Source organism: Polypterus senegalus, chromosome 6 (assembly GCF_016835505.1).
Source record: "Polypterus senegalus isolate Bchr_013 chromosome 6, ASM1683550v1, whole genome shotgun sequence".
NCBI lineage: Eukaryota > Metazoa > Chordata > Cladistia > Polypteriformes > Polypteridae > Polypterus > Polypterus senegalus.
The window spans coordinates 132,747,987-132,766,226 of record NC_053159.1 but is presented as its reverse complement, the minus strand read 5'-3'; the positions used below and the strand labels follow the sequence as shown (position 1 = coordinate 132,766,226).

General features: G+C 37.2%; 1 protein-coding gene across 1 annotated transcript in view; it reads right to left on the bottom strand.

Moving 5' to 3' along the window:
- Positions 1-18,240, bottom strand: part of kiaa0753 (KIAA0753 ortholog) — a 95,953-nt gene that overhangs the window by 43,804 nt on the left and 33,909 nt on the right. The window contains exons 12-14 of the mRNA XM_039757227.1: positions 18,041-18,130; positions 17,827-17,914; positions 4,387-4,455 (exon numbers count right to left, since the gene is read on the bottom strand). Coding sequence (XP_039613161.1) covers positions 4,387-4,455; positions 17,827-17,914; positions 18,041-18,130 — 247 coding nt within the window. The remainder of the gene's footprint in view (positions 1-4,386; positions 4,456-17,826; positions 17,915-18,040; positions 18,131-18,240) is intronic.

Below are 18,240 nucleotides of genomic sequence, written 5' to 3'. Positions count from 1 at the left end.
TAAGGTGGTGCGAGGGTAAAATCGCTGATCAATGTAATCGGTGTACCAGGAAATCATGCATTGACAAAAGCTCCCCTTTGCTTGTAATGCAAAGTGTGATTAAATGCATTATTTTTAAGCGTTATGGAGCACATGCATCGAAGCTTCTCAGCTGTGCTTGTGCTAAGAAAAGGAAAGATTTTAAAAATAGCGTAACACGATTGTCAATGTAACCTTTTGTAAGTAGTGCCTGGAGGATTCAGTGTGGAGAAACTCTAGAGAGCGTGTGTATTAACTTGTGGATTTTTCTGTGAGTATTTGGTGGCAGTCTGACGAAGTTGCTTGAAGAGGCGCGTTAGCTGAGCTCAGCTCAGAGAAATGATGAATGGGGGGAGATGATGGCGTGACTCCCCACCCGCTTAACTGTCAATCCCCACAAACACAGTCTCTCGAATTTGCATAAGCACACCCCTTCACCTACAATTTTAACTTAGTTACAAAGTGATCAAAACTCTCGTTTATATCCTCGTCCTCTCATTAAACTTGTATCCCGCATTACCTGTGGGCATGTGAAACGCCAGCGTAGCCTGTCTATGAACTTAATTTAAAGTTTAGGTTTACACCTTGCTTTCTTTCGAGGTAGCAGCACTCATGAATATGGTAGTATATGTCACTCTTTCGCTTCTTATTGTTTCGCTGCCTTCTCAATTATATAATGCATGTTTTCTTAAGCGCTTTTTGGAGGTCTTCCTGGTTTTCTACGCACTGCGTTGACAGTCAGTTCACGTGATTACGTGGGAGGCGTGATGATGTCACGAAACTCCCCACGTCATTGCAGCTCAACTCCATTACAGTTAATGGAGAAAAATACCTTCCAGTTATGACCATTAGGCATAGAATTTCGAAATGAAACCTGCCCAACTTTTGTAAGTAAGCTGTAAGGAATGAGCCTGCCAAATTTCAGCCTTCTACCTACACGGGAAGTTGGAGAATTAGTGATGAGTGAGTCAGTGAGTGAGTCAGTGAGGGCTTTGCCTTTTATTAGTATAGATAGTGTGAAATAAATGTAAGTTCTTCCTGCTTGTTTTTCACAAAGATTTTTCAACTTTCCCCAGAAACCTTTCAGAAAGCATACTTACTATAACATGAAACACTCCTCAGCGTTAAAAAAAAAAAAAAAACCTATGCCTAACAAAAATACAAGTGCAAATAAGTAAATATACTCTGTAATCAAATGTTCAAAAACCAGGTTAGCACAACATACATTACAAGAATTCAACATATACACAGCAGCAACCACACACTGTAAATAAAATAAAGTACAAGTAAAAATAAAAATTCCCAACCCCATAAACAGGTAACTGTTGAGAACTGAACAAATTCTAAGTGACACAAATAAGACACATGATCACAAACTAGCAGAGAAACAATTAACAAAACAAATATATGGAAAGCAGCTGTTATTGCATTGGTGGTAGCAGTCAACAAACAAAGAATGATTGGTCAAAATATATGCACGTATGAATTTTCCAGTTATTCTTTCATATTTTGGGGAACCTGCTTATTTCATTACTCTGTTTTCTAAAGAGCTAGCACTTGTCAAATAAGAGTCATCATGTATAACTCAAAGTTGGTCGTAAGTATAAGATCATATGACTTTTTCATCTTTCTCAAAATGAATGTTATTAGTACACTTAAACATTGGATCCATTTGAAATTTTGACACCTCCCTGGTGAGGTGTTCCGGGAGGAGGCCCCAGGGAAGACCCAGGACACGCTGGAGAGACTATGTCTCTCGGCTGGCCTGGGAATGTCTCGGGATTCCTCGGGAATGCTTCGGGATTCCCCCACAAGAGCTAGAAGAAGTGGCCGGGGAGTGGGAAGTCTGGGTATCTCTGCTCAAGCTGCTGCCCCCGTGAGCCAATCTCGGATAAGCAGAAGAGGATGGATGGATATCAGTTTTATCTGTATACCTGTACTTCCTATTATGCTTTCAAGTGTGTTTTTTCCAATTCTTAAAAAAAACATTTTTACAGTACTTACTGTTACTGGCATTAAGCATACAAGACCAATATAACTAGTTATTATGGAAAAGAGAACAACTGTCCACCAACTCGGATGAGCAGTAATTATTTGTTTTTGTGCATGAAATGTAAATAGCTTGACAAATAAAACTTTTTCATCTTACTGTAACTATCATATAAAGAACCATGGGTACCTTAAGCCTACTGTACTTTATTAAAAAAAACAAAACTTTCTCCACTGTTTGAATATTGTGTTTTACTTTCCACATTGTCCATAAAGAATTATAAGAAATGCTACGATGCAATATGATTGTACAACAGTAAATCCAGTTGTTTGAATATTTATTGGTAATGTTACAGTAGTATTAAATTTAAAATATAAATAGTCCAAATGGACTGTACACATGATCTTGCATTACTTGGTTTAACAAACTGCATAAAAGTGCACAGGTAATTTTTTTGTTTGATGACAATATGGGTTCTGACATATTCTTGCTCTCTTCTGTAAATACATGCTTTTATTTCACATCCATTCATGTTATAAATAAACTGTTTCTTCTCTTATGCCTAATTCTTCTCAGACAGTTTCCAGCTGCCAATAAATCCTTAAGCAATAAGGCTGTAAACTACAGTTAGTTATAGACCCTTCAAGACCAACAGATAACAATAGGACATCAATCAATGCCATTTTTAAATCACTTGATTTGGAATCTGCTGCCTATGAAAGCTTTTGAACCGGCCTATCCTTAAATTTACAAACAGTACTTGATGCTGGACTGTTGCATATCACCACGTGTATAAAAAACACTGTTTCAAAAATTGTCCCATTTAAATTTTAACTAAATAGGCAAGCAGCTACTGGATGTTTATCCATCCATTTCCTAAACCTACTTAATCCAGAGCAGAGTCGTGCGGAAACTGAAACTTATACCAGCAAGCACTAGGCACAAGGTAGTAACAATCCCAGGACAGGGTGACAGCCCCATTACAGGGTGAATGTACACACACTTTAAGGAAATATATTTGAAAGGTACTTGGCTATGTTTTAAACTTTCTTTGTCTAACAGCACCATCTGGTGGTTATATGAATAAAACACTCCATCTTCTAAAGCAGTTATGATCAGTGTCCTGGACAGAGAACCACTATGAAACACTCCTATAGCCAGCTATTACTTTTAAGTGTACATTTTACAATACATTTGACAGGTACAGCTAAACTGAAAGTTTTCTGTGCTTGTTACAATATTGTAAGTTACATGAAATATTAATGTTGGATATTACAATAGCATTAACTAAAACTTTATATAATCAAATAATGTAGAACTGTCAAAGTAAAATAAATCAAATCACAGACTACAGCTAAAAGAGTAACAGACATAAATGTCATCTTGTTGCATAAAATGTAGATGAAGACTGGAACTGATGCCACTAAATTAATTTATGCTATGACAAATCTGCAGCTGATAAACACAAAACATAAAAGGAAACAATTGTGGAAAGCAGGCTGATTAGAAATTGGGATAAACCATATTCCTGCATGGGAAGTGCTTTTCTAGAAAGAGGTTTTCCAGACACAGTGTACTAGCCCTGTGGAAGGATATATAGTTATGCCAAGTCTCAAAGGATTTAAAAATTACAAAAGTGTTAGTGTATTTATGAAACAGTGAGACTGTGACAGAAAAAGAATGAAGGCGCAGGTGTGATCACTGTGAAGGCGGCTGGAGTTCTCATATTTGTTGTTATAGAGGTGTTCACAATTGCCATATCAACAGGAAAGTTCAAATTCTGCAAGGAGCTCTAAGACTGAGGAACAGTTTAACTGTGACAAAAAATAAACACATCTGAACCACACAAGGGGTTGTACTGTTCTGCTTCCTGTTCCGGTTTCTAATCTTGACACCCATTACAATATAGTATGTTGAAGTAAACAGAGTATTATATGAAGAAATAAAACAAAGATATTGTAATATATCTGACAGCATGTCAAGGTGGTTTGACAATACAATGCTCATGCTGTAACATAAGATGATAAAAAAGGCATTTTTAAAGTTTTAAAAATCAATATCTTGCAAACTATGGAACTGAACAATTTAAAAAAAAAAAACAGAATGGGGGAATATACAGTCTCAGTTTGTAGACCGCTTCAGTCCTTTTACAGCCCACCTGTTGTGAATCATTCTTTCCTAATCATTGCTGTAAAGAATCAGCCCACATTATGCAGACATTTCTTCAGCAGGTAATTTAAAAACAGCAGGTCATAAAAAAGGTATTTAAATCAGCAACAAGATAATATCAGCAGACACAATTTTAATACAGACTCATGATCCAATTTTTTAGACAGGTTATTTACAGCTTAAAAAAAAAAAGTAAAATGAGTACTGACTTTTTCTGCAGCTTGCATGGACAGTCTGTTTTTCAGTGAAGTATTCTTCTCCATCTTATCACCAATTTTCTGAAAAATAAAAATAAAACCATTAGGAATGTTCTTAAATTGTCATTACTGTTCCCACTAGTAAAATTGCCAATACTGAAGGTGGAATATATATATATATGTGTTTATGTGTGGTTTGCATAATTCAACTTTAAAGTCAATGCCAGTGCTTTTAGAGTATTTACAGAATGATTCGGTTCCACATTATCCTAGCCCAACAGGCAGACAAAATTCAGACAGACTTTTTATACAAATACATTTCAGTATTTTAGTTACAGTGGGTATGGAAATTATTCAGACCCCCTTCAATTTGTCACTCTTTGTTATATTGCAGCCATTTGCTAAAATCATTTAAATTAATTTTTTCCTCATTAATGTACACATAGCACCCCATAATGACAGACAAAAAAAAGAATTTTTGAAATTGTTGCAGATTTAATAAAAAAGAAAAACTGAAATATCACATGGTCCTAAGTATTCAGACCCTTTGCTCAGTATTTAGTAGAAGCACCCTTTTGAACTAATACAGCCATGAGTCTTCTTGGCAAAGATGCAACAAGTTTTTCTCACCTAGATGTGGGGATCCTCTGCCATTCCTCCTTGCAGATCCTCTCCAGTTCTGTCAGGTTGGATGGTAAACAGTGGACAGCCATTTTTTGGTCTCTCCAGAGATGCTCAATTGGGTTTAAGTCAGGGCTCTGGCTGGGCCATTCAAGAACAGTCACAGAGTTGTTGTGAAGCCACTCCTTCGTTATTTTAGCTGTGTGCTTAGGGTCATTGTCTTGCTGGAAGGTAAACCTTCGGCCCAGTCTGAGGTCCTTAGCACTCTGGAGAAGGTTTTTGTCCAGGATATCCCTGTACTTGGCACCATTCATCTTTCCCTCGATTGCAACCAGTCTGTCTCTGCAGCTGAAAAACACCCCCACAGCATGATGCTGCCACCGCCATGCTTCACTGTGGGGACTGTATTGGACAAGTGATGAGCAGTGCCTGGTTGCCTCCACACATACCGCTTAGAATTAAGACCAAAAAGTTCTATCTTGGTCTCATCAGACCAGAGAATCTTATTTCTCACCATCTCAGAGTCCTTCAGGTGTCTTTTAACAAACTCCATGCGGGCTGTCATGTGTCTTACCTCTCCTTGGTGTGTGGAGACAACCAGGCACTGCCCATCACTTGTCCAATACAGTCCCCACAGTGAAGCATGGCGGTGGCAGGATCATGCTGTGGAGGTGTTTTTTAGCTGCAGGGACAGGACGACTGGTTGCATTCGAGGGAAAGATGAGTGCAGTCAAGTACAGGGATATCCTGGACAAAAACCTTCTCCAGAGTGCTAAGGACCTCAGACTGGGCCGAAGGTTTACCTTCCAACAAGACAATGACCCTAAGTACACAGCTAAAATAACAAAGGAGTGGCTTCACAACAACTCTGTGACTGTTCTTGAATGGCCCAGCCAGAGCCCTGACTTAAACCCAATTGAGCATCTCTGGAGAGACCTAAAAATGGCTGTCCACCAGCGTTTACCATCCAGCCTGACAGAACTGGAGAGGATCTCCAAGGAGGAATGGCAGAGGATCCCCAAATCCAGGTGTGAAAAACTTGTTGCATCTTTCCCAAGAAGACTCATGGCTGTATTAGCTCAAAAGGGTGCTTCTACTAAATACTGAGCAAAGGGTTTGAATACTTGTGATATTTCAGTTTTTCTTTTTTAATAAATCTGCAACAATTTCAAAAATTCTTTTTTTTGTCTGTCAATATGGGGTGCGGTGTGTACATTAATGAGGGAAAAAATTAATTTAAATGATTTTAGCAAATGACTGCAATATAACAAAGAGTGAAAAATTGAAGGGGGTCTGAATACTTTCCGTACCCACTGTATATACAGATCATATCCGTTCAGGTTTTAATGGTGTAGCTAAATATATGAAATGACAAAGCACAATAATTAATGGCTTCAAGCCTTATTAATTTTCAGATGGTAATTCCAAAATAAAACATTGAGTTCAAACGCAGACAAACTCTAGGAAGAAGAAGAAATAATTTTCAAATGATATGACTAATTAAATATTTAAGGGAATAATTTTGATCTGATTGGAGAAAGTGTACCAAATCAAAATCAAATAAAGCACTTTGAGTTTTGCAAATAAATATTTGTAACCTAACATAATATCTTTCCACAAACAACTGTATTTTAAAGGAGATGAAAAGTCTAGATTATTATAAGCAAGATAAAATTATTTTTTATTATACTAAACAAGCTACAACCTGCCTAACTGCAGAATGTCTAAAATAAAAGCTAATGTGCTGCATACATACTAAGCAACTGACTAAAGAAGTATTTAAATATTTAAAAAGAATCCTCAAAAATGTCAATGAATTTCTTGTTTTCTCATTTTAAGGGAGGTGCAAGAGGAGGATAGATCACCATTAAACACACATACTCATTTTACCATAACTATTTAAAAGTAGTGGTAGTTTGGATCAAATTTTGCTGACAGCAATTCCTCTTCCACTCCTTTAATCAACTTATTTATTTAGACTTAAGTCTGCCTGTTCAACTGAGCACATTGGTCAGCAAGTGCACTCCAACATTTTGCATATTAATTATATCCATGTTATAACACAATATCAGTTTTGAATGTTTAGGCCAAATCTTGAGTGGTGTGCTTTTTCTTCTTTTACTTCCAGGTAGTATCAATTGCACTGCAGTTGTACGGTGATGCTGATCTGGTAAAAGTAAAACATGTTTAGCAAGGTGCTTCCTGTGCTCTGTCAATATGTTATTTCAGTTTTGGGAGTCACGTCTTTGTCATTTCCTGTCAATAACAAGAAGTTTCTGTTCTACTTTTCTCTTGAATGCCATGTTTGTGCAGTGCTCCATAAAGATTCTCAATTGATGTACACCAATACTTTTTTGAAGCTGATTAGCACTTACAGTTGGAACTACATTATGCCCTGCTTAAATATGTAATGCAATATGAAGATCTGCTCACGGCATAAGCATCAATGGCAAAAACTGTTCTGACACTGCACTGGCAGATAAAATGTCTTGAGCATGACTGCATAAGAAAACAAAAAGGGTGCAAGAACAAAAGGAAATCAAAGCCAAAATGATAGACAAGATTCAAGGTTAAGAGAAGAAGCAAGAAGTAAGCTGAAAGTAACACCTAAGAAATTTTGAACAAAGCTTTTTATGAGAGCTTTGGTATATGCAGATAGGATAAAGAAATGACTTCTCAGCTCTCCTTTTATTCTGTTGCATCAATTAAGCACAGGTTACAACCTCAGAGACAATGCTCCTGGAAATGCGAGGAAGCAGAACTATCGATGGGATTACAAAAAGGTGGTGACTGCAAACCTAAAATAGTGCTCAAGATGTTGCAATACAAAACACAACATCTGAAACCTTACAAAATTCAAGCAAAAGGAACACAATCCTCAAGTTCAATAACCCCCCAATACAAGTCCAAAAAAGTATACCTAATGATGAAAAAAACATTTTAGTTTTCCCCCAGTGCTGTGTCCAGTTTCTGTTTGGGCAGTATAATGCAAAATATCTTGCTAGGGACTAAAAGGAGAATGATTCCTCACCAAATTGTTAGTGAGGTTATTCTGATTAGACGATTTAGCTATAATTTCCCTTTTTCACTCCTCATGGACAGGCTTGGTTTGCTAGCATTCATTCAAAAGATCATCAGGGTGGCTGGAATCACTGAGATCATAGAATATAGCTGGACTTGTTTGAGTAAGTATTACTTTAACATTTTCTACAAAACACACATCTTGCTCATCTTTCCTGAGTAAAATCCTGCCAGCCTTGCTCTTGAAGGGTCGTTTTTGTTAATTTTGTAATTTTCAGTTTTTGGACAATACAAAATTGTATTTAGATATGCTTTTTGTTTGCTGTCTCTTCACCTTCAGAACTTTTATGCTTTAATCATTTTTCTTGTCTGCTCATCAACTTCTCTGGGCTCTGCAATCCACCATTTAGTATCATATTGAAGTTTCCACTTTTTCAAAAAATCTTTGCTTGGTCAATTTTGATATATGCAGTCTTTTCCTTCATCACTCACTTATTACATTATGTCTCTTATCCAAGTGTTCCTTTTACGTTTGCCTTTGTTCAATCACTTATTATGCACCCTTGATCACTGCTTGTTTGAATGTTGAAAAATTGTTATTCAAGCTCAAATTCATGTTCAAATACAAATGGTAATTGTTAGCTTTATTGTACTGCTCTGCAACAGTGTAGACTACGCTTCTCAACTCCATACAGGTGAATTAAATATTATTCATGTTACCTCTACAAGCAAAAATGTTGCAATGCCATTAGAAGGTGATGGTAAGACCCAGGGTCAGCTTAATGGTAGACTCTTGCATGTAGAATCGCTGATTGCTATCTTTTCCTAATGCAAAAATTATCAATTTTGTTGTTAGTGACACCATCAGAAAAATGCCATTTTTTAAAATTATTTTTATAAATATTTTTGTGTGTAAATTAGGCATTTCCAATGTACAAGTTATTCATGCTACAAAATATTCACCCCCAATTTTCAATTGTTTTTGTTGCTGATCATTATGAGTCTTTCACATGGTCCAGTCTTTGCTCATTACTGTTCTTACTCATCAACTCAACAACAACTCAACTGTCCTGCTTACGTGTTTGTGAACCTATTCTGTTGTTGCTTTAATAATACTTATGATTTTATTTTAATCTTAAAAATCTCTTACTTGAATAAAAGGTTTTTATTTCCAGACATTTTAAGCATTTTTAAAGGAACTGATGAAAGGAAAGAAAATATAAATAATAATTACCTCATAACCAAAAATAAGCCAAACACAAAAGCATTAGCTCAGTCAGCAAGGTATGTAATAGGATAAGCAGATTCTAAAACAATTGGTATTAACTTTACCAATGAAATAAAACAAACAGAACAAAACTGTATAAGCCTTCTGTTGTATACAGGTTAGAAACTGAGTCATTCTGGACTTACTCCAAATTACTACAATAGCATGCCCCAACCTAAAAATATTTCAGACAACCGGCCACAGGAAGAGTGTTAGGAGTGCTCATCAGTCTGGAGAAGGTTCTAAAAGATCATATAAAAATGTTTTATACAGTAATTCAACAAATACACTACACGTATCAACCATTTACAACCACACTGACTGTACCAAGATGAGGCATTTGTTGTAGATTATATTCAAACATTATCAATACAATACAAACTGAATACAACAGTGTAAATTGGAAGGCAGCCAAAAGAAAGGAAAAAGAGCACCACTACTCACATTATTAACTTTCCCAAATACCATCTGGATAATCCAGTTCATTATTTAAAGAACATTCTTAAGAAAGGAAAAATAGCTCCATGTCTCACAAAAGCATAATACTGTCGAGCACCAAAACAACTTACTCCACATTATTCAGTGTGATGGCGAGTGTGTTATGATTTTGAGATGCTTTTTAGCCAATATGCATAAACAATTTCCCATCTTAGTTATAACTATGAATTCAGATTCATAACAAAGTATTCTGAAGGAGAACCTTAGGTGTTCCAGTCTTGTGTTGAATTTGGGCCAGTTCAGCATAACAACAATCTTACATATATCAGAAACTATATGAAAGTATTATTAAAATGAAGGATGTTTTAAATTTCTAGAATGACTGAATCAATTTTTTTGTCTTAACAGCAATATCTGGCAGTCTTCTGAGGAGGTTACCAGCTATGTTGCGCTGTTCAGCCTCTTCAAGTGAGAGAGGCAAAGTAGTAACCTTTTTGGTCACACAATATTAAGCAACCATTTTAATTTCTTTGCCTTTTATTTGCCTACATGACAGTAATAAAACATCAGAATAAAACTATCTGTATTTCAACCACATAGGCTGTACTTTTACAAGGACTACGCATAATGATGGAAAATGTAATCCTTCTGTTCTGTTTTCTGAGTGTAAATTCTGCACTTCTTGACAACGTACTTGTTTGCACTGTTGTGTTAGTAATATGAATTAATAAAATAAAAGGGTAGTTAACGGAAGCTATGAACCGCACAGTGAAAAAAATTATGGGATAACCCTTATCTCGTATGTACATGAAAATATCTTGTACGTACGTGAAAACATCTCGTAAGTACGAGATACTTTCACGACGTACGTACGAGATACTTTCACGTACGTACGAGATAAACTTAGATTAAGATATTACAAAAGTGTGCTTCGGGGCTTCCTAATTACGACCTTACCAAGGCCATGGCGCTTCAGTTTGACGTCACTTCCAGCACTGTAAAATAATTAACTGTGTGATTTAACGTGCATCTAAAGAGTTAAATCCAAATCGGGCCACTGTAACTCCTGACGTTTTCCGACAAGAAGTGTACCCTTGCTAAAAAGCCAAACTTGAATATCCTAGTGAAATCCACTGGCAAACCTGGCACACTGGGTCACCCGTTGCATTGTGCAAAACGAACTGCGATCTTTAAAAGTACAGCAGAGATCTAAATCGTGTTGCTGCCGTTTTTATTGTCACGTTTTTGACAGGATGGATCACTAAGTTAAATTGAAGGTAATACTTGCTTAGCCCAAATGTAGGTACACTTGGTATATTAATTGGCTAACTTATGATGCCATTGTGTTTACGGTAATGGGAAAAAATAAAGACACCTTCTTTCAGTTTTATTACATATCAGAGGCACGGATGGTTATTTAACCCGATTGCCTCTTAAACAGCGGAGTCCGACTTGTTGCTAATATGGGAATGTGTAAACTTTGCTAAAAAAAAAAAAAGGACTTGTATCCGCATTTGGGTGTCAAAATCTAACTGCAGTCTCTCTTGTTACAGAACTGTAAAATGAAAGTGAGCCAAACTGATTTAACAATTTAGAGTGTGACTTCAATATTACAATCAGTCTTGTGCCGTTTATATGAAGACAGATGTATGCTAAATTTACTAGTCAATTTGACTATACTCGGGTTGGTCTGGGCAAAATTCAACTGCATTTAACAGAACTATAACTTAATATTATAGATATAATATAAAGAGATCCAAATCGATTTCACACTTTAGAGCGCATATTATATATCACAGTCAACTAAAGAGTCTTCTTTGCATCACCTACAACAGGGCAAGTTAGTCAATGAATTTCCTTACGTTTGGGCTAAGGAAGTATTACCTGTATTTAACTTAGGGATCAATCTTGTCAAATACGTGAAAATAAAAATCCGCCGCAACACGATTTAGATCTCTGCTGTACTTTTAAAGATCGCAGTTCGTTTTGCACAATGCAACTGGTGACCCAGTGTGCCAGTGGATTTCACTAGGATATTCAAGTTTGGCTTTTTAGCAAGGGTACATTTCTTGTCTGAAAACGGCAGGAGTTACAGTGGCCCGATTTGGATTTAACTCTTTAGATGCACGTTAAATCACACAGTTCATTAGTTTAGATATGCGATCGAGTGTGCCAGGTTTACCAGAGAATTAAATTAGTGAACCCGCATTGAACTGGGTAAACTTCACACGCACTAAATACGTGAAATATGAATTCCTTTCGTAACTTGTGCGAATAGCAAGCTGCGGGCTAGAAAGTAAATGGCTAACTAATGTAATTTCTTTTTACTATAAATTAGTGCATTGGTTAGTGGTGCTGCCTCGCGGATTTAACGATCTGGGCTTGAATGCATAGTCTGCCTTTATAAACTTGCCAATATTAATTTCTGGGGACTGTAACTGTATGAGGAAAACATCAGACTATTCAGTGATATGTCCTGTTTCCAGAAAATGATGTACAGTAGCACGCGGCGGCATTTGGTGCTCAACTGAAAGTATGCGGCGCACACGCAATATTGGCAGGTGCGACTTTAAAGAACCTGGTGCGCAGGCTATGGTAAGTGGTGGGCACGAGATAGTAAGTTGTACGCACCAAATTGTTTCCCAGGAAGAAACAAAACACCATATCTCCTCAGGTGCTTTGTACAAGTGTGCAGACGAATACCTGTAAACTAAACCCTTGCCCTCCCACAAGCCTACTCTTAACCATAGTGTAATGGGGTATGCGATGCGCATTTCGTGACTGATGTTCTGGGCATTACCTGACGTATGTATTGCATGCTGCTGTTAAACCCAACTCTAACCATCCCACACTCCTTTAATAAATAAAAGCCCATCCGTCTGCTTTTTTATATCACCGCGCTACAAGCGCTGGAAGTGACGTCAAACTGAAGCGCCACAGCCTTGGTAAGGTCGTAATTAGGAAGCCCCGAAGCACACTTTTGTAATATTTTAATCTAAGTTTATCTCTAAGTTTATCGCGTACGTACGTGAAAACATCTCGTACATACGTGAAAGTATCTTGTACGTACGAGATAAGGGTTATCCCATAATTTTTTTTCACTGTGCGGTTCAGAGCTTCCATAGAAACACAGTCAGAAACCACTAGATTAATTTTACCGAATAATTATTTGTTGAAAAAAAGTACACCATAATACAGTGCCTTTCAAAAGTATTCATCCATTCATTAAAATGGATTTCGGGAGGTTAGCATCACTTCATTTACACAACTTGCCTACCACTTTGAAGGTGCAAAATATTGTGACACAAACAATAATTAAGACATAAAACAACAGAAATGATGAGTGTTCATTGACCTCCAAAGTCAATACTTTGTAGAGTCACTTTTTGCTACAATTACACCTGCAAGTCTCTTAAGGAATGTCTTTATTAGCTTAACACATTTAGCCACTCCATTTTTGCCCATTTCCCGAGGCAAAAGTGCTAGAAATCCTTCAAGTTAGCTAGGTGTTGTTGGTGTACAGCAATCTTCAATTCATGCCAAAGATTCTCAATTGGATTGAGATCTGGGACCTCATGCATAACGTTGTGCGTAGAATTCACACTCTAACATGACATAAGCACAAAAGCGGAAATGTACTTACGCACAAAAAATCCAGATGCATAAATCTGCGCGTTCACCAACTTCCACGTTCTTCCACTACATAAATCCCAATCAGCGTGGAAATTAACGCACGGGCACGCCTGCTGTCCCGCCCTGTCTCCTCCCAGAATTACGCCTCTCTGAATATGTAAATCAATATAAATAGCCCTTAAGCTGAGTGTTCTGTGAAAAGACAATGGCTAAACCACAAGGAAAAATAGAACAATTTCAGCGAATACCAAGTGGAGGCAAGGAAAAACGCACTATTTGTTGGTTTAAACAATGGTATAAACAAGAAAAGGAAGTTGATCGAGTGACATAGCGTGTCGGAGAAACTCGAAAGCTCAAATTCACAAAGTCGCACAGTGCCCAAAAAAAAAAAAGAAGTTGTCAGATATCAAATTCACAGTGAAAAGCCGAGTCGTAGCCCACCGTCTGAGGTTCATATGAAAGCTTATTAGTGTATAGAGAAAAAAAAATAGGCACCCAGTGGGGAAAAAAGCATGAAATGTAAACTTTAATCTCAAAATTTCCACTTTAATCACATAGTTTATTTTGTCATTAAAGTAGAACATCATAAACTTCATCTTAAAATCGTTTAATTTACTAGTGTCTCAAATCCCATCGTAACTAAAGTAGCGTGTTAAATGCTTTGTTTTGTATTTGATCTTCTATGTGCTCTATGTGTGTGAATCACTACGTGCTTCCCTGCTTTGTCTTCCTCTGACAGAACACAGAAGCCATTACATTCATAATATTACAGCTCTCTGAATAATTAAAATACTGAGATGTATAGTTGATATAATTTTCATGATGATAGGAGTTAAAAGCATGTCATTATACATGGGAACACGGTGGCGCAGTGATTGTGCGCAACCTTCGATGAAATAATTTATTGCAGCAGTACTGTCTCTTTCAAACGTACTAACCCCCACTTCCTGTCCTTCCTTTTCTTTCTCCAAGTAACCAATCGCCACACAATCAGCTCTGTAATAGACATTAAGCCATCTGTAAGCTTATAATGCTGATTCTTCAAAACCTTTAAGGAACATTGAAATATCTTCGTAGTACATGTTTAATTATTCTATCCTTCCCAGTCCCAGTGAAGTGTGAGGCAGGAACAATCTGTAAACGGAGCGCCAGATCCTTGCTTGTGTAGTGACACCGTGTCCTTTAATTATTAACAATATATGTAGATTATTTAAATGAAGTTATAGTTTTATCTGTATAATATAATAAACATTTTTCTGCATTTCATCTTAAAAATTATATCGTCATCATATGTAAATACGTGCTTTATAAAGTGGCTCAGGTTGTGTGATATTATAACTGTAGTGCAAGTTTACAGTGAGGTGATTGTACAAATAAGTACAAACAGTTCTACAAGGAGCAGTTGATGGAGTGATTAATTGCATTTAGAGCTCTTGGAATGAAACTCTTTCTGAAACCGTGAGGTCCGTACAGGAAAGGTTTTGAAGCGTTTGCCGTGTGAGAAGCAGTTCAAATAGGAAGCATGGTTGAGGCAGTGTGTGCTTGATGCTGTATACCGATAATTCTCTTTCCGATCAGCTGCTCCGAGTGGTGCAGTGACAGTAATATGGAAAAGATGATCCGCTGTGGCAACCCCTAACGGAAGCAGCTGAAAGGAGAAGAAGAAGGTGCAGTGAGAGTAACAACGCTAAAGCAGCTATGGTATTTGGAATAGTTTGACCATTCTGTGGACCATTATATTGTCCAGGTTAATTACAATCAGATGCATTAAACTAATAAACAATATGCGGTTAATTTCAGTGTATTTATAAAGCCGCGTCAGTAATGTGAATCTGAAAAAGAAAGATAAACCACACAAGAACAGTAGCACTGCTTTGATGCTGGGTGCCACCAGTCTGCAAAACCGAGTGGAGAACTTGCGTACAATAGGCTATGAGCTGCCGTGGAAATGTGCGTAGCTTTACACCAAGTTTAGGTTTTATACATCGCAAATTGAACGAAACGTTTATGCTAACATTTCTGTACACGCACCGTTTATACATGAGGCCCCTGGGCGTTGACTAGGACATTCCAAGACGCTTAAACATTTCCTTTCAAACCATAAAAGTGTGACTTTAGCAGTATGTTTACAGCCATTGTCATGCTCAAAGGTGAACCTTTGTCCCAGTTTTAAATCTGTGACATCCAGAAACAGGTTTTCCTCAAGAATTGCCCAGTATTTAGTTCCATCATTCTTTTCTTCAATCCAGATCAGTTATCCTGTCCCTGCTGATAAAAAACATCCACACAGCATGTTGCTGCCACCACCATGCTTCACTGTGGAAATGGTTTTCTTGGGGTAATGGGAAGTTTTGGGTTTCCACCACATATGGTGTTTCCCATGATGGCCATAAACTTTAATTTTAGTCTAATCTGACCAGAAAACATTCTTCAATGTGTTTAGGGAGTTCAACACATGCTATTAGGCAAAATCCAAATGTGTTTTCTTATTTTTTTTGTTAAGCATCGGCTTTTTTTCTGGTCACCTCTTCTATAAAGCCCCGCTCTGTGGAGTGTACGACTTAAAGTGGTCCAATGGACAAGATACTCCCATTTCTGCAGTGGATCTTTGCAGCTCCTTCAGTATTATACTTGTTGTCTTTGTTGCATCTCTGATTAGTGCCCTCCTTGTCTGGTCTGAGTTTTGGTGGATGGCCTCCTCTGGTCAGGTTTATAATTGTGCCATATTCTTTTCACTTTGTTATACTGTACTGGATTTATAGGTGCTCCATGGGATATTCAAAGTTTGGGATTTTTTTTATAACTCAATCCTGATCTACTGTTTGTGCTCCTGGGTCTTAATATTGCTTGCTTAGTGGTATTGCAAAGTCAGGAGCCTTTCAAACCAGGTCTATTTATACAGACATCATGTGCCAGATCATGTGATTCTTTGATTGCACACAGGTGAACCCTAATCAACTAATAATGTTACTTCAAGTTAATTGGTTGCATTAGATATTATTTAGATGTTTAACAGCAAATGAGATGAATACAGATACACTCATAACTTTCAAGTTTTAGTTGTTTTTTTATATACTCTATATATACAACATATTTTATTTTCATTCCATTACAGCAGTTTGGACTATATTGCCATTACATAAACTTTAAATGAAAATCTATTTTAACTCCAGATTGTAATGTGACGAAACAAGTCAAACATTGAATAAATGAATATTTTTGCAAGGCACTGTATATAAGCATACAGATTCAGCAAACATTCCACTGAGCAAAAAACAAGTCACCATTATAACTAGCTGTAAAAACCTATTCTCCTAGGTTCTGTGTAGACATGTATTTTGTCAAGAAAACAGGCCAACTAGCGAAAGTTCAGCTTAAAAACTGATTCAAGTGATACAACCCCGGGATTTTCAAAGATCATTCCTGAGCTGTAATCAGTACAGAGTAACAATAAAGACTGGCCCAAAAGACACCTTAGGAACGGGCTTAAAAACCACCTAGTGGCCGTGAAAGTGAAGACTCGGGAGATTAGCACATAACAAACAACAGACTGAAAGTTGAAAGAAAACAAAGGGGATGGGGCGACTGCTTAAGAAGATGCGATAACGTATAATTGGTGCATACTGTTTCTGGGAAGTTGACCAATTACTGACTGGAGGTGCTTTCCCACTTCTGGAACTTTGCTTTCAGGAATCAGTGAATTCCACTTATGATCCCTGGCTGCCACCATCATGTGTGGTGTTCCTATCACACAACAAGAAATATATCCTTCATGCAAAACATGTGATGTACAAAGATGAGGAAGAGTGATGCGTGTGAAGTGAGGTGCATTTGTGGGAGTATAGTGACCCATTATTGCTCCATGAGGAAAGGAGAAACAGTGCCTCTATGTTTATTGATAACTACTAACAGATTTGTAAGTTCGTACCAACGTTTTTGGTCAACTAATCAGCACAATTCATTACCCTAGCCCAATTCACAATTGTTAATGGTTAAATGAAAAGTATATACCGTGGAGTAGAATCTAAAAAATGTACTAGGAACTACCTACCAGGAACAACAAATGGCCAGAAACATTCACAGCTTTTCACTGCATATGCAACAAACCACCTTCATCTGATTCTCCTCAGCACATCACCTCCACAAGACATTTTTATCTAAGCATTCACCTTTTTCTTACTTGGTGATACTCCACATAGTTACTTCACCATTGGCATCTCTGTTCTTTAATGCTTTGCTTTATGTTTCAACTTCATTGTCTACATCTCATTCCCATATAGAGTAGCATATTACTCCTCATACAGCATTTACAAACATTTCCTTTCAATTACTTCCCTTTATTATAATTTTGACTGCAAAAACAGCAAGAATGTGCACACTTTGTACATGTAATTATCAAAGTCCCAAGATTTCTGCATGTCTCACAGAGTTCCCTTTAAATAAAGGGAGTCTCTGTTGGTTTCCACACATACCTGTGCTCTGTCCAGCAGAGGCTCCAATCGTTTCCGAGCTTCTCTCTCAGCTGTTTCTGCCCATCGAGTTGGAGATGCAGCCTCTGACCTAGGAAAATCAAGGTTCATTGTACTACAGGGTAGTTTTATGGAAATTTATAAGATTTCAACTAAAGTCTGTAAACAATAGTGCCAAACAGCATTTCTATTTATTGGTTATGGTATAGCATAGTACCTAAGCCTGAGAACATGATCCGTTTCCTCTTTCAGAAGTTTTTTCACCTCATTTGCCTTATTCACCATTTCAGTTTCAAGCCAGGCTTGTCTGCAAAACACACAAAATTAGATTTCTCTGCGGATTGCTCACAAAGGATAGCACATTACATTGAGGATTTTCCCCTTATGATAACTTTATAACATGCAAAAATGAACAAA